Source organism: Cryptomeria japonica, chromosome 2, assembly GCF_030272615.1.
Source record: "Cryptomeria japonica chromosome 2, Sugi_1.0, whole genome shotgun sequence".
Classification (NCBI taxonomy): domain Eukaryota; kingdom Viridiplantae; phylum Streptophyta; class Pinopsida; order Cupressales; family Cupressaceae; genus Cryptomeria; species Cryptomeria japonica.
The window spans coordinates 173,680,986-173,705,746 of record NC_081406.1 but is presented as its reverse complement, the minus strand read 5'-3'; the positions used below and the strand labels follow the sequence as shown (position 1 = coordinate 173,705,746).

General features: G+C 35.2%; 2 protein-coding genes across 2 annotated transcripts; one reads left to right on the top strand and one right to left on the bottom strand.

Moving 5' to 3' along the window:
* Positions 1-7,756: 7,756 nt before the first annotated feature.
* Positions 7,757-8,887, top strand: LOC131051769 (heavy metal-associated isoprenylated plant protein 39-like). Its single transcript, XM_057986375.2, has 3 exons — positions 7,757-7,966; positions 8,071-8,146; positions 8,234-8,887. Exons 1-3 carry the CDS (start codon positions 7,961-7,963, stop codon positions 8,530-8,532), a joined length of 381 nt encoding a protein of 126 aa, XP_057842358.2. The 5' UTR covers positions 7,757-7,960; the 3' UTR covers positions 8,533-8,887.
* Positions 8,888-18,835: 9,948 nt separating this feature from the next.
* On the bottom strand, positions 18,836-19,755 carry LOC131051766 (heavy metal-associated isoprenylated plant protein 39). Its single transcript, XM_057986373.2, has 3 exons — positions 19,591-19,755; positions 19,424-19,499; positions 18,836-19,336 (listed from the first exon to the last, which is right to left on the bottom strand). Exons 1-3 carry the CDS (start codon positions 19,594-19,596, stop codon positions 19,080-19,082), a joined length of 339 nt encoding a protein of 112 aa, XP_057842356.2. The 5' UTR covers positions 19,597-19,755; the 3' UTR covers positions 18,836-19,079.
* Positions 19,756-24,761: the final 5,006 nt, after the last annotated feature.

Genomic DNA, 24,761 nt, shown 5'->3' with positions numbered 1-24,761 from the left:
CATAGTCAAATGAATTTATGGCAATGTAGTACAACAGTACCAGAGCAGCTGTCTCTCTCGGCTTGTTGCCCCCATCGCGGTCATGGTCTGCATTTGTACATCCATCATCATCTCCCCCGGACTCTTTCTCAATGCTTGTTTCTATCGAATTATGCTACAAAATGTGACACATTGTACAAGAGTGTAAGTACACATTAAACCCATATGGCTACGAACACTACTGGACCAAGGCCGATGAATTTTACGAACACTACTGGACCAAGGCCGATGAATTTTACATGACTAAGGCAATAACAGGAACACAGATAATGGACACAAACCACAACATCATAAAAAATGCTTTAGTATAACACTGCCCCTCACTGCCTATTATCCAAAATAAGAGCCCAATACCTGTTCATCTCTGCTCTTATCCTCCAATGTCTGCCCCAATTGAGTGGACTCCTCTGCAATCTTCTTGCCACTGCATGCACTCAAATTTCTATTCACTGTCTCCTTCAGTTTCTCCCTCGAAATAGACTTTTGTAGTTTCTCGTCCAATACCGCGACCGACTACATGAAAAAAGAGTTACTGTATAGTATAACACACCATGTCATGATATAGCACTACATGTCATGCACAATGGCACTGGATTACCTATTCATCTTTGCACCTATCCTTCAACCTTTGCCCCAGTTGACGAGAGTGCTCTGCAATCGTCTCGCCACTGCATGCACTCGATTTTTCAACCGTCGTCTCCTTCAGCTTCTTCCTCCTAATAGACGTCCGAGATTTTCAACTTGGTTTTTCGGGAACACTACACACAATGTCATCAAGCAACTGCATTGACTGTTCTTTGCGCATATTGTTCATCATGTGCCCCAACTCAGGAGACTGCTCCGCAATCTTCTTGGCACTGCATGCACCCAATGTTTTATTCGACGTCTCCTTCCACTTCTTTGACGAAACGGACTTATACATAACAGACGCCCGAGGTTTTCGACTTAATTTTTTGATGTTCTGTGTCATCCACTACCACGAGACAGTCCATGCTCCCTCTACAAACACCATCAGCCTACAATGACATGGACGAAATAGTTAACATACTACACAGTGCAATGCAAAGCATACCATGCATAAGCCAACAGACAGTCACCTTCAATGACAAACGTGTCGTATCATCTGAAGTCAGACTTGTTTTTTCTACGACATTCTTCTTTTCTTTCTTCCTTGACAAATCACATGCAGGCTCATTAACTGGCATGTTTGTTTCAGGATGTGAAGTCCGCCTTCTTTTTTCCGCAGCATTCTTCTTGTTTTGCTTCCCCGACAAAACAAGTGCACCCTCTTTTGTTTGATGACTTGAAGCCGGCCTTGATTTTTTCGCAGCATTCTTCTTTTTTTGCTTCCCCAACGAAACAGATGCAACCTCATTGACTAGCACGTTTGTTTCACGATTAGCCTTCGATGATAGAACCTCCTCGCCATGGCCTGCATTGTGACTTAAAATCTGAGCACCAGGATAGGATATGTCAATAAGTTGTTCTTCACATGTTTAAAGGAATTTAGTAAACTACAAAAAAATACGATCACTAAAAAATTACCTCTGTTGCAATATTCTTTCTTTGCAGTAACTCTAAAACCTTCTTCCTTCTCGCCTCCCTAACTGGACTGTTGTCGTACACTCACATTGCTTCCTTTATCTCTTCCTTCCCTTCAGTAGGAAGCTCATCACATGTTTTCTTGCCATATTTCATACAAACCCGGTCAGTGACACGTTTTTTTTGCATACTGCGTCGTACACCCATTTGGTATTCAATATTAGACTCCCTCTTTTTCAACTCCAACAACGATTTCTTCTTATGATCCATGTTGTGCTTTCCACTTCCACACTATTGACGACTGCATCGTGCAATTCCCAAAAATGGTAGTTGATGTTCTCTGGCTCTATGCATATTAAGCCTCCCCTGATCCCAAAACTAACGACCTCCATTTTCGAAACAATAACGGAAGAGACAAAAGTAGTGCAACCTGCCATTAATATGTTCTCTTTTGTGATTGGCTTGATGCTGCACACAGCCAACAGAGACAAAGAGTCACATTCAATTTCGCACTAATCAAGCATTATAAAGATAATCTAACATATAATGACTAATAGTGGACCTCTTTGTTACTCACCCCTCCTTGTTCCTGTTCACGAGCGTTGACAGAATCATGTTGCCGTTCAGCCTCCTTCTCTATGCTCACCTCGTGCTTGCTACAAACATCCCCTTTTTCACTCTCACCGCCTCGAGCATCAGTATAATCACCCTCATCTACACTTCCGATGGCCTCATCTTCCTCACCAGCACAACCATTATCATAATGGTGTTCAATAAAATAGCACACATCATCGATCCATTTTATGCCCGTGTATATATCTACATTTCCACTTATAAATCCCAACTTCCACCAACCATGCCATGCAATGATGGAAAAAAAATATAATGCAATGATAAATAATTACTAGTGTGGTTGTGCAGTCACTAAGAAGCCGACTTGACAATGGATTCAAAATTGGAGACTCGACTGGTGACTCATTCAGATTTGAATCCCCAACTAGTCCCTGACCTGAAGGCCCATCCCCTGACTCTTTCAGACTTGGATCCCCAACTAGTCCTGCATCTGAAAGTCCAACTCCTGACTCTTTCAAATTTGAATCCTCAACTACTCGTGGATGTGAAAGTCCAACTCCTAAATCTTTCAGATTTGAATCTCCAACTTGTCATGCATTTGAAAGCCCAACTCCTGACTCTTTCAGATTTGAACCCTCAACTACTCGTGGATGTGAAAGTCCAACTCCTGAATCTTTCAGATTTGAATCCCCAACTTGTCGTGCATCTGAAAGTCCAACTCCTGAATCTTTCAGATTTGAATCCCCAACTTGTCGTGCATCTGAAAGCCCAACTCCTGACCCTTTCAGATTTGAATCCTCAACTAGTCCTAGCTACGAAAGCCCGGCTCTTGAAACTTTAAGATTTGAATCTCCAACTGGTCGCGCATCTGAAAGCCCAACTCCCGACTCTTTTGGATTCGAATCCTTAGCTACTCCCAGATGTGAAAGCCCAACTCTTGAATCTTTCAGATATGAATGTCGAACTCGTCCCGCATATGAGAGCCCACCTCCCTCCTGGGTATACAAATTAGTTCTCCAGTCACAAGCATTAAACAGTTACAACACCAAGCAATACTACATGTTACATAATCCATTAAAACTACTTAGCTTACAGGCAGGCCGATGTCATGTATCACTCGGAAGCAAACGTGGCCAACTCCTAGGAGATCATCTGCCTTTAGCTCCAGCAACCCATAATCAAGATCAGCATTTTCCCTCCTTTTTCGCAACGCAATTGACATGATTGAACTGAAACATAACAAAAATGCAATTCATATTCGTTACACTATCAATAACACCACACATTCACTACAAATGACACAGCGAACACACGACCGGTTATGCCCACATTCCAATACAAAGTCAGCATGTCGCTGTGTTATGTACAACCCAACTAACAGTTTAGCCATAAACTATCCATGACAATCTGCTCTAGAACATATTTGGTTGCAATTGCAACGAAATAATGACTATGATCCATCGCCAACGCTGTTAAAAAGGCTTCCTATGTTCTCCCCATCCAAAATACAACACAAAAACTAGACTTTCTTAAGGATTGATAAAGAAGGATGCAAAACACGCTTAACAGATCGGTTGTGTCTATTTCAGCTTCAAAACAAACCTATCCTACAACGTGTTACCGATAGGTTAGTCAATCGTAGCCGCTAATTGCAAAATCGATGTTGTAAAACGAGTGTGCAGCAATTAAGATGGTCAATCTATGTCAGAGAATAAACAGCAATTCATTACCATTAACAAAGTCTTTGACGATAATTAATGGGTACAGAGACCTCCAATTCATTTTTTGAAAGACACAAGTCTTTTGAAACGAGTGTCTATTCTAAAGCTTCCATCTCTTTGTTGACATGGGAATAGTATTATTTATTAAAAACGTACTCTTAAGTTACAAAAAGAAAAAAGAAAAAAACACTCTTAAGGATAGACACATGAGGAGTTCGTCGTGCCAGCCCGAGACATCTCAAACAAAAGCCCAAATCACATTTCAAATCGGAGTTGGATCATCAAACACATGTACTTCTCAAACATCACGAACATCAATAATCTAGAAATACAAATACACTAGGATGAACATTAACACTCTCATGCAAATCAACAGAATATATACAAAATTATAACACATAGTTCGCAAGAATCAGGATTTCTGGTTCATATATTCAACACTGGTTTCATGACTCGAAGATCCATAAATAACAATCGTACTGCGTTCAGTGTCGAAAATTATATCTTATTGTCTAATGTGGTGCATCTATAGCATATAATATAACGCATCAACGAATTGCATTGTTCATTTTCATTATTATCAAATTCAGTAAAAGTAAGAACATTAATATTACATAATCAAGAACTAAAATTTATACATACATTTATACCGCATAAAAAAAAGCATATACAACAAACTATATATATATACATATATATATAACAAGCGCCTTTCAAAAAGTTGCAAAAGCCCAAAGATTATTAATAAGGGGACATTATAGTGCAAGTAGTATTAAACAAGGGAGACAGAGCAACAACCTGGGAACGTCTGGACGTTTGCTGGGGGACTACTCAATAGTCCTTGAAAATCAACACCCTGCATGGATAACTAATGTTACTGGTAGTCTACATTGGGAAGTACATGCATTTCAAAAGACATAAAAGGAACCTACATGTTCATATATGAAAATGTAGTTTAACATTCAATATAAACTACCACTAAGTAATTTATATCACCTATATTATATCTGTCCATTTGCCATAGTGCTAGAGCTGTGCTAGAGTTGTCTATATCAACCACCTATTTTCGTACTATTGTTGTGCACTCAAGGACAGACGCCTCTATTCCAACTCAAAATCAATGCTATGGTTCGACTAACACGCAGCCTAGTCACATGTTTTACACTATATTTTACATTCAATGGATGCAATTGGTTAACATGTCACTAACACGCAATACCATTTGTCGGAGAGGTTGTGTCTCTTCTGGTTCCAAAATAGACAAATCGTACAGACTAACAGCGTTGTGTTAGACAAAAGCATCTATCAAATGCAAAACCTACAATTAAAAACCTGCCACAAACACGAGGTGTTAGTCCCCCCATTCTGTTTTTTGCAGCCACAATAGAGGCGTCCAACTGCCAGAGTAACTTGAGTTTCGCACTAGTTTTTTCTCTGACAAAAGTACCAAGTTTTGTAGCCCGCAGCCTCTTCTTCCTGTCGGGATGCTATCTGAACGCAATTCCTTCATTCACAAGCTTTTAATGTGCGTGTTATGCACAATAAACAAGCGGTAACCACAAAGCATGCCGCAACCATCCTCCGGCATCCGCCATGTCCACATAATTTTGCGTGGGCGCCGAGGACTGAAACCAAAAACTCGACAACAACTCCACATCACATACCATGGGTCAGAGCACCACGAGAAGTTGGCATGGTATGTATGTCTTGGAAATGTATGTTGATGCATGTTGTTGGTACGATACGTCCACTGTGGAGCCACAATACACAGTCTCCCACATATATTTGCATATATGTTTATTTTGCAATTTTTGAGTGTGATTAGGTGCTTCGAACTTGTGTCATGTTTATTCTGCCTTCAAAAAGAGATTGTAACAACGACATGAATCGACATACATGACACGCATCTATTCTGGCTCCAAATAGGACATATCGTACCAATGACATGCATCAACATACATGTCCGAGAATAAATATATATGCAAATACAAGTGGCAGGCACCTAATAGCTACATGAAAGGCAAAGCAAGGTAAAATGTTTTGTTTCAAATTGAGCTTCTTTTACATGGTACTACCTCGTTTACATGTTATGGTTTGCCTTTTGATGCAAATAGACTCCTCAAAATCAGGTTGTTGACCGGTTGATGCAACCATTCCTTGACTGTGTGTGACCTGCTCTTGTTTAGGAGTTGATCTGTTGTTTGCTGACAATTAGGAGTTGATCTGTTGTTTGTTTGATGATAGCAAACATGGCGCCTTTTTTATTTGCCTAGTGTGGAAAAAGTAAGACTAATGCGCGAACGAAAACATTATTATTAAAGGGCTCCTTGTTGAAGCAGCCTCCGTCTATTCTGGATCATTGTTGAAGGGGGATTTATGGGACTGTAGGTTTTCTCTTTTTTTTTATCTAATGAGCACCTGCGAATAATGGAAACAGAGCATAATATTTCCATAGTTTCTTTTATCTATGTTTTATTCTGTCGTTTTCCTATGTATTACAGTAGACATGTTTATGTGTGTGTCTCTGTGTGTGTGTACACACACACACACACACACACACATATACTAACACGCACCAAAACGCAAATAAACAATGCAAACCCTGACAGTTTCCAACAAAAACCCAAAAATCAGCCCTCAACAATGAGCCATCAACAATCAAACAGGGACCCTTGGTATCCTGACACGACCATGCTGCAAAATGATGCCTAATTTTCACAAATAGAACACAAAATGACAGAGAAAATGAAAACAAAATTATTGAATATCTTAGGGTTTCAAATTACCGTAGCCGCCTAAGCCTCCACCCAAATCATTGTCCTCTTCACACCTCCCGAGGGCACACTCACAACCACCTCTGCAATACAAAAATGATATAAAAATTTACAATTTCAAACACAGGGTTGACGAAGGAATCATAAAACTATCTTTATCTGTTAGGGTTTGAATTTACCGATGGCGCCATAACCCTACACAACAATCTTCAATCGTACCACCACCTGTACGCTACGATACCTCCTCCCTGCCCATGAAAAAAAACCCGCGTGTTAACAAGCGATAACAATAGGACTAACAATATGCCCGGACAACTCGGGTTATGCATGCGGTCGGCTTTTCTTCTACCCTTCGGAGTCACACATATTTTGAGAATGCATACCTATAACTACAATTGAATCGCAACTCCTTCGCTCAGTGATTCAACTGAGGACATGAATTTACAGCTTGAATTTACACGGTCGAATATTTTGTTTCGCCTCCACTAGTGCATTCTGCATGCAGCTACCCGACGAAATATATTTTCAATTTTTGCAAAATCAAGTTTTCATTCAAAATTTAAAAAAAAAAAAATTTGAAAACTGTGCCCATAACACGTGACCGTCACCCGATGTTAGTCGACTCGTGGATGCAATAAAGCGGGTTAGCCTTTTTTTGGCCGCGTGGCCATTAAAAAAAAATAAAATCAAAATTGGCGGTCACCGAAAATGTAAAAAGCTTGCCCGGCGGTATGTTAACCGCCTCGCCCGATGTAACCGTCAACCGTCACATCGCGGTGACAATGGCCAGGAAAATGTTAACCGCGAGCAAGTTTTTCTGTCAAACGCAAAACAACAACATCATCCACGTCATCGCAGCCACGAATTCTTCCATGTCATCTGTGGGTCCCAGGAACGTCGCTCTCATGGACTTACCGTACTTGAATGGTATGCCTTCAACATCATATGGAGGCATACCGTTTTGGACCCAAGATAGCTACAGCCGTTTAGTTGAGAGTGGGTCTCGACACGCGGCTGATCACCATTCGCTTTTAACAACCGTGCCTTGACCGCAACTTATGAATTATTTGTTACAGCGCCATTACTGTAATAGTCAACAACACTCCCAACGAAATCCCCCTGCCCCACGGAATATTGGGGAAGCTTCCGCGAAGTCAAGTAGAAATTTTCTACACAAGATTGCTCGCTCATTTATTTCATAGATCCAGGCGCCCCAAATCCTCATATTTCCAAGTCTCTAGCCTCCATTTTAGCAAATCCCGATTTCTACAGCAGAGATATCAAAGTAGAGATCAAAACCAAAATATCAAAATGAAGGTAAATTCACATTGTTGTATTTTATGAGAATCTTCAAGTATGTGAAATATATGTGGGTTTTTCGATGTGAAGGTAATTGATAATCTCTCTGTTTGAACTTGCAGAAAATGGTGTTAAAATCCTCCATCGAGGACGAGAAAAGCAAGAAAAAAGCCCTAAAGGCGGTTGCAGGTTTGGAAGGTACCATATCTCTTCCTAATTTTTTTGAAACCCTAGCTATTAAATTTTTTCTAGCACCTCATCTCGTTGAGATTATTTGTATTTCAGGGGTGGATTCTGTGGCTGTGGACATGAAGGAAAAGAAAATAACTGTAATCGGGGCAGCAGACCCTGTGTTTCTGACATCAAAGCTCAGGAAATTTGCTTATACAGAGCTTCTGACTGTGGGACCTACCAAGGAAGAGAAAAAAGAGGCTCCCAAACAGGAGCAGAAGAAGGAGGAGAAAAAAACAGAGCCGCCAGCAACAATTTTTATTCATCCCAGCAGTTACAGTTACAGTCATGACCACAGGCCTTATCAAGACCCTGAAGATAGTGATGAGTATAGCTATTGCACTATCTGTTGAATTTTGATATGCATTGCATATAATTTTTCTTTTGTAGTTGGAATTGGGAAACATACATTCAAAATAGAATGTAAATGAAAGGTCCTCCCTTGAAAGACCCTTTAATTTTGAGATCCCAGAACCTATGTGAGTTACTGTAAAATGGGAAATTCTACAATTGAAATCTTCCTAAGGCAGTTATTTTAGAGAGGAAGAGTTTCTAACGGCTGATGTTTATTAGCCATACTGATGTTTTTCGGGTAAAACCAGAGCTTAAATGTAATGCCCATGATAACAATCTGGGGACACGGCTGTAAATTCAGTTAACAATTACAAAAATAACCATCTACCATAAGTTTCCGTCTCTGTTAAGCAAGTGATCTCTGTTTTGTGGGATATACTAAACTAGGGATTTGTGTGGGGATTCCACAGATTTGGTAGTACTGGTTAAAGAAAAAACTCAGAGCAGTTTTGTAGTCACAAAAATAAATGTTTAATTCCACCACTTCATCTCCAGGGGATTTGAACATAGGACCTTCACAGTAACATATTTACAGAATCAAACCATTTCTCACTAAATTTTTTAAAAAAAGAGTGGGTTACAGAAAAAACTCAGAGCAGTTTCGTAGTCACAAAAAGAAATGTTTAATCCACCACTTTATCTCCAGGGGATTTGAACATAGGAACCTTCACAGTAATATATTTACAGCATCAAACCATTTCTCACTAATTTTCAGAAAACAAGGGGTTAATTAAGCTTTAAATTATAGCTTCGTCCAAGATTAATAGTTTAATAGATTAGAATGTATCTTGTAATAAGGACTTAAATGTAATTTTCTAAAAGAATATTAATAAGGAAAAAAAGTTTTTTAAAATTTATGTTATAGTTGATTATACATGTTGTTCACAAGATCTAATATAACCAACTAAATAAATGTGTGTCACATGCCATCATGACACATTCTAATGTGCAGATTCACTTATTAAGTGTAAAGAAAAAAAGAATGTTTTCTATAATTTATTTTTCTTGTAAGATATTTCATATTGGTTTCATATTCTAATGCATTTCAATTTCCAGCAAAATTAGGACACCCCATTGATCTCAGTGTGAAAGAGGTATTACTAAACTAGTTAGCTTTTAGCCTTCTAAATAAATCGTATTCCCACTACACTAACGGTCACTTAGAGGTCCTTTAAACTTTTATATCACCTTATATGGATTCATCAAGTGTCTCAACACTTGTCCATAGACTCCTACACTTGTTTCATACTTGGAAAGATAGTAAAGATTTTATTCCTACCTTATCACCCCTTCATATTTGTCTTTCTAAGCAAGAGCCTTTTATACTTTTATAAGAAGGGTCCAAAATACTTCCACAAATGAGAAATATGAAAAATGAGAGAGGTGCAACATGTGTACAAAAGAGTATTTCTTATAAAAGCAAGGATGAAGAGGTGAGATGGTAGGAGTCAAACTTTGACTACCCCACCAAGAATAAACAAGCATAGGACTCTATGGACAAATTTTGGGATGGTTGGTGAATTCACATGAGGTGAGACAAAATTTAAAAATAATATTTTAGTGAGATTAAGTGTACTGCAAATATGGCACTCCTATGCAGGTTAAAAGCTAACTAGTTTAGGAATAACTCGTTTATACATTAATACCCATTGTTAAGCGATGCTTAAGAAAAACACTAAACATTAAAAAGATGAGTCCTGATAACACGTGCTAATATGCTACTCATGTACACATTCAAAGCATTCTAATAAATGAAGAAAAGGAGAAAACCCATTAGTAACAAAACTCCTCTCCAAAAGAGGGGAAAGAGGAGGAAAAATAAACCTCCTCAAAATGTGTCTTGTGAAGGCAAGAATGTGAAGATGAATAACTTCTAAAGCATAATAAAGCTATAAACTTTGTCAAAGATGAACTAGTGTCAATTGGAATTAATGAATCTCCAAAGATTGTATAGACCAAGATTAGAGATACAAAAAATTCATGAGTGAACCTATAGAACACTACTCGGCCATTAATACATAGATGTCACAAACACAAAACACATTCTTTGAAACTGAAGATGATAAAGAATATCACAAATAAATAAAGAAGCATAAAATACATAATGCATAAGTGGCATACCATACACCACTAAAATATATAGGATACTCTATATATGTACTAGAATATCACAAATTGATCAACTGATATATTCCTCCCATATGAGAGATAAAGAGAAAAGGTTTGTGTAACCCTCCTAAAAAGTAGAAGGTTGCTTTAGTACTCCATTGGAACCAAGGATGCATTAGCATAACCATGTGATAATAACCCTTTAATGTTCATAAGGAAGAGCCATACACAATTCAATTAAAAAAATATGTTAACAAAATAGAATACAAAGAGGGAGAGAACCTGTCAGGAGGTCTACTTAGCCTTGTTAACCGTCGAACATCCACTGGAGTTTGTGGCATTTCTGGTTGTTGTTGCGGAGCATGAGGAACCATTGGAACGTCACTATCTGGAATATCATCCAACACAACAAAATCCTTTTCTTTCTTCTCATGTTGTTGCAATCAATCTTTGTACAACACCTTCTCATTGAATACAACGTCCCTGCTTCTCACAATTTTCAGATTTTCAACATCCCAAAGCCTATAACTAAATTCATCAATACCATATCCAATGAAAATACACTTTTTTGATTTTGCATCCAGCTTGGTTCTATTTTTCAGAATCTACATGTGCAAATGCTTCACATCTAAAAGTTTTGAGAAAAGAATAACTCACCTTCTTACCTGTCCATGCTTCCTTTGGAATACCACAGCACAAAGGAGTTGAAGGACCTCTATTAATTAGACATACAAAAGTATTGACAGCCTCTTTCCACATGTTTAAAGGCAACCTAGCATGCAATCTCATGCTCCTTGCACGCTCCATTATTGTCCCATTCATGCGCTCAACCACTCCATTTTCTTGTGGAGCTCTTGGAATCGTTTTCTGCCTACGAATTCCATTAATGGAGCAATAATCTCAAATTATTTGCTGCAATACTCACCACCGTTATCAGATCTAAGACATTTTAATCTTTTACCTGTCTCATTTTCAACCAAGCTTCTCCATTTCTTAAATGTTTTAAATACATCAATTTTTTGCCCAAGGAAGTAAACCCAAACCTTCCTAGTTGCATCATCTATGAATGTAACATAATACTGAGAGCCACCGAGGGAAGATACCTGAGTCAATCCCCATACATTTGTATGCACAAGCTCCAACTTTTCATCTTTCTTTTGCTTCCCATCCTTGAGAAAACTAACTCTCTTTTGTTTGCCATACACACAACTTTCACAGAAATCCATATTAATGCATTTCAGACCTAGTAAAACCTTTTTAGAATGAAGTAACTTCATACCTTTTTCACTCATATGCCCAAGTCTATTGTGCCATAGTGTTGTATTAGAACCTACAACAACTGTTTTAGTTTCTTCCTTTGAACCCGTAGCAATTGTTCCTGAATTTGTTTGGGTTTTCTCTACAACAACTAAAGTAGAAGGAACAATATGACCTGTATAAAGATATAAGGTGCCTACTTTCACACCTTTTGCTACTATCAAGGCACCCTTTGAAACCTTCCAATTTGTATCATTAAAAGTAATTGTGCAACCTTCATCACCTAGCTACCCTGCTGAAATTAAATTCCTACTCAGCCTTGGAACGTGCCTTACCTCTTGTAGTAGCCAAAGATTCTCATTCTACAACTTAATCTTAATTATTCTCTTTCCAACAATTTGACAGGGTTCATTATCTCCCAAATAAACCAGCCCAAAATCTCCTTGGACATAATCAAGAAAATAACTTCTATGGGGCATAGCATGAAATGAAGCCCCTGAATCTAAAACCCATGAATCATCAGCATTATCTAGGGAAAGAATCAAAGCATCTTCTTTAGATTTATTACATACCACATATGCCTCCTTATTACCCTCTTGTTTGTCTCCTTCTTTATTCTTTCGAGACCAACAATCTTTCTTTAGATGACCTGGTTTCCCACAGTACCAGCAATCTTTTGGTCCTCTGGATTGGGATCTCTTGTCCTTTGATTTTCCTCATGACTTCCCACGACCTCTAGAAACTTTTCCTCTCTCCCTTGGTCTACCCCTGCTTTCTGCATTCAAAACACTACCTGATGTGAATCCACTTGAGCTTTTCCTATGAATTTCTTCACTCAAAAGAACACCGACAACATCATCAAATTTTAAGGTATTTGAATCAGAAATAGAGTTACTAACCGCCATTATCAAACCATGCCAGCTTTCAAGCAAAGAAGATAATATCAAGAGAGCCCTAATTTCTTCATCAAAATTTACCTTTAGAGAAGACAACTGATTGATAATCGTATTAAACTCATTTAAGTGATCTGTCATAGATCCACCTTCAATCAATTTAGCCAATGCTGACATTAGTTCTATGACCATTGTTGCTTTTGTTATATTGAATGCTACAGACGATGTCAGGCACAACCAAATGGTTCCCAATGCCTTTTTGTCCAAAATATTCCAATCCTCATCACTCATTGTGCCTTTCTTGGTTGTTCCTTCCAACGACATCCATAAATCCTTCTGATAGAGATAATCTTCCATCTACATCTTCCATAACTGATAGTTCTACCCATTGAATTTTTCTACCTTCAATTTACCCTCATCCGTCATTACTCCCACTTAACCGTGAGACTCTCACTTAACTGTGAGATCTTCCTGCAGACAATAATCAATCACAACTAGCTTCGATACCACTTGTTAGGAATTACATGCAGAAAATATCAATTATATGCAGATAAATATTAAACACAAGAAATAAAAACATTGAAATAATAACAGAGAGGAGATAATTTTAAGGTGCTTCACCCAAATCGGGCTACGTCCAACAAACAAAGAGTCCAATATTTTTATCCAGTAATTCAAAACCGATTACAACCAGCAATCCCCTTGCAACTCAAGACCACTGCAAATGCTACAAAATTCTCTACAGAAGACCCTAACCCTTAGCCTTTTTATCAAAACTTATGTCAGTTACAACATGTTAGCCAATAGAAAAAAAACACATGATGCCTTTATAAAATAATAAAAGTCTTTTTGGCCCCACAAGGCTCTGCCCCTCGACTCCACCCTATATCGCGATAGGGAGCGCACCAGGGGCGCTGCCCATGGACCCCACAAGGGGCACTGCCCCCAAACCCCCATCAAAAATATGGGGGGAAACTACGTTGATAGAAGTACAAAAAAATTAACCTCTGAGTCTGATTAGGCTCCATATAACAACAAAAAAGGCACCAAAGTATGCACAAGAATGTAGACCCAATATCAAGTCCAACACGATATCAAAGCAAGCTTGCAACTCCATTCCATTTTTCTTTGGAATTTGTGAGGTTCATGGGCATCAATTTTCAAATAATACAGTTTAGATAAAAGCAAACATCATAATTGTGTTCAAAGAGGTTGAGAGATGACTTTGACATATTATAACCCTTGGGTATTTGATAACAATTTTTTTAAAGTTTTTGGAGGCCTATCCATGAAAAGTCCTACAAATATCTATAGAATTTGTATGGCTATTGTACCATCTTGATCAACAATCTACCTCAATCTATTGGATCAATTTTCATGCTATTTCATCTTGTGCGTCATTCATATAGTGGAAATATGCTAATACTATTTTTTTATTTTCATGTGTAAGGTATAGCCTTGCAAACATGATGTTAGCCTACATAGGTGAACAATGACACTTGCAAGCCTATCATAGATGGAAAACATAAATCTCCATTTCCCAAAAAGAATATTTCTATTTACTATGTACACATTCTTAGGCATTGGAAGAATATTTGGGAGAATATTCTTAGGATGAAATATGGCATTCATCACTTGAAATATTGTGTCACCATCAAGTTTTTCAATAAGCAAAAAATGTTGATAGAATATTTTGTTAGTTAGAAGAATTCAAATGCTTAGCATTTGCTGCATCAACATGACACCATCATTTTCTTCCCCCAAGTTTGCCCCTTGATCATTGGCATGCATTTTTTGGCTCAAATTAAAAAGCCTCATTATCAATTATACAAACACCATTTTGAATGAGTTTTTTCAATCTAATTTTTAATATCCATGGCATGTACATCACTCCAATATGATTTCTTCCAAGTAATATTTTATACATCGTGACATATCTTTTTATCGTCATTTGTCTTTTCTAAACACCTCCTAACCAATTCCATTTTACCCAACAATTTTCTTGAAGAGGCATCACTTCCATCATCATCTCTAAGCAATCATGGTAATCTACCACCAAAGCACCATCCCATCCTACATTTTATTCTTCTTTAACATAATACCACTAGTCAAAATATTGTGTCAAGGAGGGGCAAAATGTAGACACCTAAATATTTCCCTAGTGTACCCTTGTCCCAATCAACTAAATGCATCACCTAGATGAGTCCAACTCACCTAATACCTAATCCCCTTTTCTATCTCAACTCACATAAATAAATCAAGTTATTATTATTTACACATGTTTTCCACCTAACACATAGCTAAAATAGTTAAACAATTATGGACATATTCCCTCCTCCAATCTCAAGAATTCTCATTGTTCTAATATTCTCTCCAACAATTCCAAGAATAAAGTACTCCTAAATACATATTACTTATATCTCTCATGGTTACAACTACTTAATAAATTTAGTAAATGCATCCAAGTAGTCACATTTCAATAACTTTCATCTCAACCCCAATTTTCTCCTTTATCTTAGGGAAATCTTGTCCTTCATCTTCCATCATTGATCTCTCCATCACATCTAATCCATCCATTACCTCTTCCAAAAATCTTTGAAATGAGGCACCCTCTCATCCATTCCCATATATATCTTGCAGCTTGGGCTAAGTATATGTTGTCAAAATAGACAACTTTCAAGCAAAGAACTTGCCCACACACCAACCAATCATTGGAGAAAAATAATTCAAGAATGGATGTACCTAGCATTTTTTTTTATTGATTATATTAGTGTCTTGTTTGAATTCCATTGTTAAGCTCTAATTGAATTTGAACAGAGACTTGCATCCTTGTTTTGTCTCCATGCATTTCAAATCACAACATTTTATATATAGAATTATCTTATTAGCATTAATGCTGCAAAAATAATTGATAAAAATTTAAATTATATAATTAATAATGTTCTTAATCTTAAATTATATTTTGATTGTAATTATTATAATAATATAATAATTAAAATGAACATACACTATTATAATTATATTATAATATTGTTGGCATGTTAATTTAATAGGTCAAAATTCAAAATTAAAATTATTTACTTATACATTTAGTTTCTCTATTTTTATATTTACTTAAAATTTATAATAACAATCAATATCAACTTTTAAATCTAAATAAATAAATGATTACTTCAATATTTATATTTTTATATTACTTAAACCAAATTAATCCAAATTAATTAAAATATGCTAAAACCCTAATAAATATACCATCACAATAATTATATTATCAATGTAAGTCATATAATATAAGAAGTTATACATTGTATAAATTAAAAAACTATAATTATGCCAAGAGGCATCTAGAATGACATCAAAATGTGTGTAAACAAAAATCTATTTTTGAAGTAATTTGACATGCAAATGACAGGTAAATGCATGAAATATGTCATGTTTCAGATTATGTGGAGGTGTTATTTATTACTCTGGATGAAATAGAACCCTCGCCACTTGTCTCCAGCTAGATTCAGCGTTTTAGATGCAGAAGTTTAATGGATTTGTATTCTTGATGTTTAGTATTTTATAATTTTAGAAGAACAATTATTTTAAAGATGATTCTCTTCTATTATAAGATATCTCTCAGCATATTTTACATATATTTTTTAAATATAAATATACTAGTTAATTATATATTAGTTACCTATTTTTATAATAATATAAAAATATAAAAAATCTATTTTGAAGTGGGAAAGATGTCATCTTGGGATGACGTTAATGCTAACCTTCTGCAACTCGTAAAATATTGTATTTTATTTTCACCAGCGAAGATGTACTAGGCCTGATAGACGAAGATCTGACACTGAAATTTGCGCACTTGAGGAAGGCAATAAACTGGTTACTTTACACATTCAATTTGACAAGCACAGTGCACTTAATGGAAATTAAACATGTCAGAAGATAAGTAATTTCAGAAACAAATACCTAGTTGCCTTTAATTTGTGAATAATATATTACACTCTTCCCAACAAATCTCCTCTCGTGCGTTTTGACTGGTTTGGAGACTTGTGTGAATAATATATTACACGCTTCCCAAGAAATCTCCTCTCGTGCGGTTTGACTGGTTTGGAGACTTGATTAAAAAATTATTAATTGTGATTGGAATGTAATACCACTTTCCAACTCAAGTCAATTCGGGACCTACAATGGTTGGAATTACGATGATGGAATTTGGATGGCTCGGGATTTCTTCTACGTATAAATTGACTTGCGAAAAAATCTGGCTTTTAAATTCAACAATCAACATAAGAAAAGAGAGACTTAGAACACGTCCAAGAAAACAAAAAATAAATTAAAAATTATCCCATCTAGCTTCAAGTTTTCAATATCCATCCTATGAGTTATAAATTTTGTGGTCCTAAACCCTTAGAGGTACAAATGTTATGTTCAGTAGACAATTCTAAATGTGACGTACTTTCTCTTCCCACTACATTACATGAATAAGCATGATTTAGCCAAGGTTCATAGGGTTTATCCATGCACATTAAATTAGCAAGTACTATTTTTAAGGTTTTATAACTAATATATTTATACAAAACTTGTGTGATCATTCAAGTGGATGTGTGTGAATATTTCAAATCAATTGAATTATATTAGAGGAAGGGTATCAATTGTCTATGTTCCAATTACCATTCGCTCCTTGCTCACCCAACCCCCCAATTACTAACTTTAAAGAAACCAAAAAAATGATAACTAAAAGTCCATTAATAAATTTCATATGTACCAATAGCTGCCCAGTTGTAATTTGTAAACTTCAATTGGAGGAGTTGTACAACTTTATTGGTAACCATAGCTCGTGACTACTGGGGCATTTGTACACAAGTACTAACAATTTTTGAGGTGGTTGTAGTACACAATTATTGGGGTATCTTATGTAGGTATTGAGCAACACTTTGAAATGCCCACTCTTTGACCCTTGTGTGCATAACATATCCCACAACATCTCGTTACTACCTGAAAACCAGAACAATAGCTATAAGCAATCAAGTCACATACAAAGACAACCAAAAAAATCGTTGAAATCCAATGTACCATTAGGATTTGTGGGTGGATGAAGTTAACTGTAATGGATACTCATATGCTTCCCCCAATTTACTCAGCACGATTATGGCCTTTGTGCAAATGAATGGACTCTGTGAGCATTTACTTTTTCATGTCTTAGTTCTTTATTTTTAATGTTGTATGCCATGTTCTTTCTTGTGGTGGTAAAAAATCTTTAGACACTATGTAATAAAAAATGTCTACCTATTGTATCTATTGTCTATCTAGCAATGCTTTGATCGTATTTAATTCCTTGAGTTAAATTTCATCTCTATAAATGAATTGAGTAACGGGAGCATATTATATACATCATAATAAATTGCATTGTTGACTTTAAAATAAATTTGGTTCCTTGATTGACATTTCTTACATCAATGAAATCCAAACATTAGATATGAACAAATAAAATTTAATATTATCTTAAATAATAACTATATTTTCTAATACTTTCAAGAAATTGAAACATGAAATTTGCTTTGAGAAGATTTTACTTTATTTTGGTTGAAAACTTTCATACTGAAATTTATGAGCCTTAATTGTTAGAGTTGATCAAGTCTATGAATCTAAAAGAATATATATTTATAAACTCTATGAATCTATGCTGGTAAATATCACAACATTATAAAGATTCATTGTATTCAAATGTAACTGACTAATCTACGAAAAATCTATTTTAAAGTGGGCAAATATGGAGAAATGTCATATGGGATGGCTTTAATAGTGGATTCGCCTATGTCATCATTCATGTCCATGTAACAGCGCGACGAAAAGTTCATGTGGATTGAACTTTTTGCGACTCATAAAATATTGTATGTACTAGGCCTGATAGGCGGAGATCTGACACTAAAATTTGCGCAATTGAGGAAGCCAATAAACTGGTTACTTAACACACTATCTTACTGTGTTCAATTTGACAAGCACAGAACTTGCACTCCAATGGAAATTAAACATATCAGAAAATAAGTGATTTCAGAAACAAATACCTAGTTGGCTTTAATTTGTGAATAATATATTACACTCTTCCCAACAAATCTCCTCTTGTGCGCCACGTTATTTTCCGAGGCACGTACATATATTTAACTCCAACAAAACACGGCAGCTTAATATGTATATAAACTAATTAGTAGAGCTGTAAGCAACGGGAGAGGAGATTTTTTCTTTGAAGAACAAAGGTTAGAACCCGTCCTACAAAAACCCTAGATAAGAATTCAGCAAATAGTGCAGGCGTTAGGATTCTCATCATTGGCGAAACTGTAATCATAATAATAAGGCCTCTGAACATACACAACCGTTGGATTCTCTGGTTTTTTCTCTTCTTTCTTCTCATCCTTGGCAGGCCCAACGCTCTGCAGTTCAGCAAAATTAAACCCGAATTTCCTCAGTCTTGCCGTGACAAACACAGGGTCTGCTTCCCCAATTACAGTCATCTTTTTTTCCTTCATGTCCACGGCCACAGAGTCCACCCCTGCAATTCAAATATATATTCATCAGATTTTGTAGCAGAATAAATCTAGGGTTAGGGTTTCAGAGCGAAAAGGAAAAGGCAGCATACCTTCTACCGCTGCAACCACCTTGAGGGCCTTCCTCTTTCTTTTCTCGTCCTCAATTGTCAATTGTAACACCATTTTCTGAAAATTTTGAACAGAGACTGTCTATCAGTTAAAATATTGACCTGAATCTAGGAACTGAAGTCATTTATAAACAGCTACCTAGACTTACCTTCATTTTGATTTCTTAGAAATCGGTTTTGTTCACAGAAATCCGTGACCGCGCGGTCGTCTACTCTGCTGCAGAATTTTGGGATTCCGTAAGCAGAAACCCCAATACTTGGGAGGACGATGAGTTGGGTATTTGGGAGATGATGAATAAATAGCAAGAATTTTACAATTCTTCGTGGAGTCCTCTTCAGTTTAACATGACGCTGAATTAATGGCACGGTTTGACTGGTTTGGAGACTTGTGTGATGAGGACAGGGGCCCCAACGCGGCTTCACTTGAATAAAAAACTATTAATTGTGAGTGGAATGTAATACCACTTTCCAAGTCAAGTCAATTCAGGCCCTACAATGGTTGAATTGCAATGATGGAATTTGGATGGCTCCAGACTTCTTCTACGTAGTAATAGACTTGCGAAAAAATCTGGCTTTTAAATTCAACAATTTTTATTCATTCCAGCAGTTACAGTTACAGTCATGACCACAGGCCTTATCAAGACCCTGAAGATAGTGACGAGTATAGCTATTGCACTATCTGTTGAATTTTGATATGCAGTGCATATAATTTTTCTTTTGTAGTTAGAATTGGGAAATATACATTCAAAATAGAATGTAAATGAAAGGTCCTCCCTTGAAAGACCCTTTCATTTTGAGATCCCAGAACCTATGTGAGTTACTGTAAAATAGGAAAATGCTAGAATTGAAATCTTCCTAAGGCAGTTATTTTAGAGAGGAAAAGTTTCTAACGGCTGATGTTTATTAGCCAGACTGTTGTTTTTCAGGTAAAACCAGAGCTTAAATGAAATGCCCATGATAACAATTTGGGGACACGGCTGTAAATTCGGTAAGCAAGCAAAAAAGTAACCATGTACCCTAAGTTTCCGTTTCTGTTAAGCAAGTGATATCTGTTTTGTGGGATATACTAAACTAGAATTTGTGTGGGGATTCCACAGATTTGGTACTACTGGTTAAAGAAAAAACTCAGAGCAGTTTCGTAGTCACAAAAATAAATGTTTAATTCCACCACTTTATCGCCAGGGGATTTGAACATAGGAACCTTCACAGTAACATATTTACAGCATCAAACCATTTCTCACTAATTTTCAGAAAACAAGGGGTTAATTAAGCTTTAAATTATAGCTTCGTCCAAGATTAACAGTTTAATAGATTAGAATGTATCTTGTAATAAGGACTTAAATGTAATTTTCTAAAAGAATATTAACAAGGAAAAAAAGTTTTTCAAAATTTATGTTATAGTTGATTATACATCATGTTCACATGATCTAATACAACCAACTAAATAAATGTGTCACATGCCAACATGACACATACTAATGTGCAGATTCTCCTATTAAGTGTAAAGAAAAAAAGAATGTTTTCTATAATTTATTTTCCTTGTAAGATATTTCATATTGGTTTCATATTCTAATAGCAAAATTACGACACCCCATTGATCTCAATGTGAAAGAGGTATTACTAAACTAGTTAGTGTGGGATGCAAAATTCATCTTCTATTAACGTAGTAATCAATTAGAAACAAGGGAAATCAAGAATCCCTATCCTAATTAGAATTTAACAAACAATACAATGGAATAACGCAATTAAGAAATAGGAATTATAAATCAAATCAAATCAAGAACTCTCTATTCCGTGACTGCGTAGAACTTTCATTGCTCTTCTCCTCTTCGTGGTATGATGGCTATCAGATATTGCACTGGTAACTTGCAAGTGACACAAAGATTCAAAGTTCGTGATTGTTGAAAATGAAGATTGGATGTTCAATTTATAGAAAATTGGATGAGATTGATTGAAAGGTGGAACAGAATGATCAAGAGGTGTGAACTCAGGTGAGCTCATATGAAAATTGATAGTTGAACTGTTAATTGGAGGAGTGAAACATAATAGATTGAATAGATCAATTGAGTCAACTGATTGATGAAAGAGTGAACTAAAGGAAGAAAAAGAATGATTGGAGGAAATAAAGAGGATGACATAGAGAGCTAAATTTAGAAAAAGCTAACTGAAAGATGAAAATAGAAGTTGGAGAGATAAATGATTTAATTAATTAATTGATTGAATTAATTAATTTAGAATGCGCTTGCATTTAGATTTAGATTTTCAATTTAATCTTTGCATGAGATATTATTCAAATAATTTAATTTAATTTAATTCAATTTAGCATTTGAATATATTTAGAACTTGACTTTGATTTTCAATTTGATTTTTGAAATCATGCACATGTGATTGAATTTGGAAGAAATTAGAAGAATATGAAATTAACTGAAATTAGAATTTGGGGATTTGGAAATGGAAGAATTAGTTAGTTAATTAAATAATTTAAAGAAACTATTTAATTATGTAGAAATGGAATTTAATTAAATAATAAAGATTATTTAAATTAAAGGAATTAAATCACAATTAATTAAATAATAAATATTTAATTAATATTTAGAAAAGGGTTGAATGATTAGATGATTAGAGATAGAAATTGAATAATTAGTAATTTATTTAAATAATAAAGATTATTTAAATTGGGGAATTAATCAGAATTATTAGCTAATTAAATAATTTAAAGAAACTATTTAATTATTTAGAAATTGAATTTAATTAAATAATAAAGATTATTTAAATTAAGGGAAATAAATCACAATTAATTAAATAATAAATATTTAATTAATATTTAGAAAATGATTAAAATGATTAAATGCTGATAGAATAGGAAATAGAAATTGAGAATTAATTTATTTAAATAATAAAGATTATTTAAATTAGGGAATTAACCATAACTAATTAAATAATAAATATTTAATTAACATTTAGAAAATGGTTAAAATGATTAAATGATGATAGAAATGGAAAATAGAATAATTAGTAAGATTATGAAGAAATATGAAATTAAAAGAATAAGATTAATTAACTTAATTAAAGAATTAAAGAATTATTTAATCAATTATATGAATAATTGGTACATGATCAATGAGACATTTTTAGGTATTTACATTTGCCCCTCTTTGAGACAATGTCGGGATGATGTTGTTTCAAAGAAAACGAAAATTTTTGCCCCAGTATGCCCCGGTGATACTTAGGGTGTAATGCCCCCTCGAGAGATTGTTTGTGCATTACAGACATGAATGATCTCTCGAAAAAAAAAAAAGAATGTGAGATGAAAGAATAGTTAGTTAATTAGAGCTAGAGATAGGTGATGTGAATATGATATTGAGATAGAATACGAGATAATGAACCTTAGAATGTAATAGATTGATGTTAGATGATAGAATATGATTTAGAAAGAGATGATGATAAAAGAATGTTTAGAAAGAATATACAATTTAGAGAGAAGATGAGAAATCAACAAACTATCAATAAGCAAATGAGATGAGAATGAAATTGAATGAATCACGAACCTATGTCACATATTTTATTGCGTCAATATATATTCATCACTAAGCCTTATTATTGAACAATGAAGCTTAACACATCAAGGTATAAGGAACCAAGATGTAAAGATATCTTATTGAAGAAACAAACACGTAGCAGACAAGTAGTAAACAAAGAAAAAGATAATGCCCATTATGGCTCCTCTAGTCACTTGTGGACATCCTTGAGTAGCATAGGAACAATATATGTTGCCAAATGATAAAAGATAAAGACTGGATGTGATGGTTGACAATGTCTGATCTCAGAAAGTTGTGGACCCCGTTTAAGACTGACCTGTCTGATTTCGAGTGTATCCTCTTCTATTTAAGACAAGATAATGATCACTTTGATATGGATATGATACGATTGATAAGACAGTTTGATCAGTTGATTGTAGATGTTTGACTGGATAGTCGTATCCTTTGTTAACTTCGTGTGAAGTGTTTGTTGGATACCTGCTAGGGTATTTGTTTCTCACAAGACATTTTATTGCAAGTTTTTTGATTGATTGATTGTTGATTTTTAGTTCTTTTCCAAGAGTTTTTTCGATGTTTTTGGATTATGTAGGTAGATATTTTAATGTTTTTGGATTGATTTTTTCAGGACATTTTGTAGATGTTTTTGGTTGATTTTTTCAAGACATTATATGATTTTTTGGATTTTTTCAGGACTTTATAAGATTTTTTGGATTTTATGGTTTTTCATTGTTTTTGAATTTTGAGTTTTTTCAGTGTTTTTGAATTTTGATTTTTTTCATTGTTTTTGAATTTTGAGTTTTTTCATTGTTTTTGGATTTTGAGTTTTTTTACGACTTTATATGATTTTTTGGATTTTTTCAGGACTTTATATGATTTTTAGGATTTTTTCAGGACTTTATCTGATTTTTAGGATTTTTTCAGTTATACCCCCCATGTGCAGACTTGTATGACATGATGATCTGCAGAATGTATGTGGAGACAAATGAATTTTTGACATGACCTATGTGAATGCAATATGTAGGATGAAGATGCATTTCCTATTCGAACAAGGTTGACTGTGTTTGTTTTTGTATTTGTAATACACCAATTGAAATGGAGGTGCAAAACATTTCGTAGATAAATGGTCAATCGATCCCTAAGGTCTCTTGGAACATTCAAACCAACACACTTAGTGACTAGGATTTACAAATGGAGACGTGAAAAACTTCCCCATTGGTTCTTGAAACTTTGATCTTCTTTTGTCCATGTATGTGTAGATGAGTTAATTCTTTCTCTTGTGTTTACTAAAGATCCTTAGCATCCTATATGACTATCTACATGGTTTTTTCTAACTTCAAAAGCATCTCGAATAGAGCCTCACTACCAGCAAGCCTTGAGAGCTTCGATAAGGTTATAGACTGTAATTTCTCAAATATTGCTCCATTGCCAATAGGCGTTCATAGCCGTGATGGAGTTACTTGTATGTTCCCATAGTAAAGCTTTTTATCGCATTTGTATACATGATATTTCAGTTATATATCATTGCTTTTTTTTCCTTTAGATGGATATTTGGCATAGCTCTTTTTCTTTTTCTTTTCTTGCCTTGACTTGTAAGTAATGAAACCTACTTGGGTATGACAATTATAGCGGCGTTGAAGTAGAATTTTAGATTTTTCACTAGTCATATGATCAACTAGGTGTCTAGAATGAATTAGAGATCTTATTAATGTGTGAGATATAGCAATTGATAGATTGTGGGTTAACAAGTCTCAAATAGTGAAATCACTACCAAACCATAAATA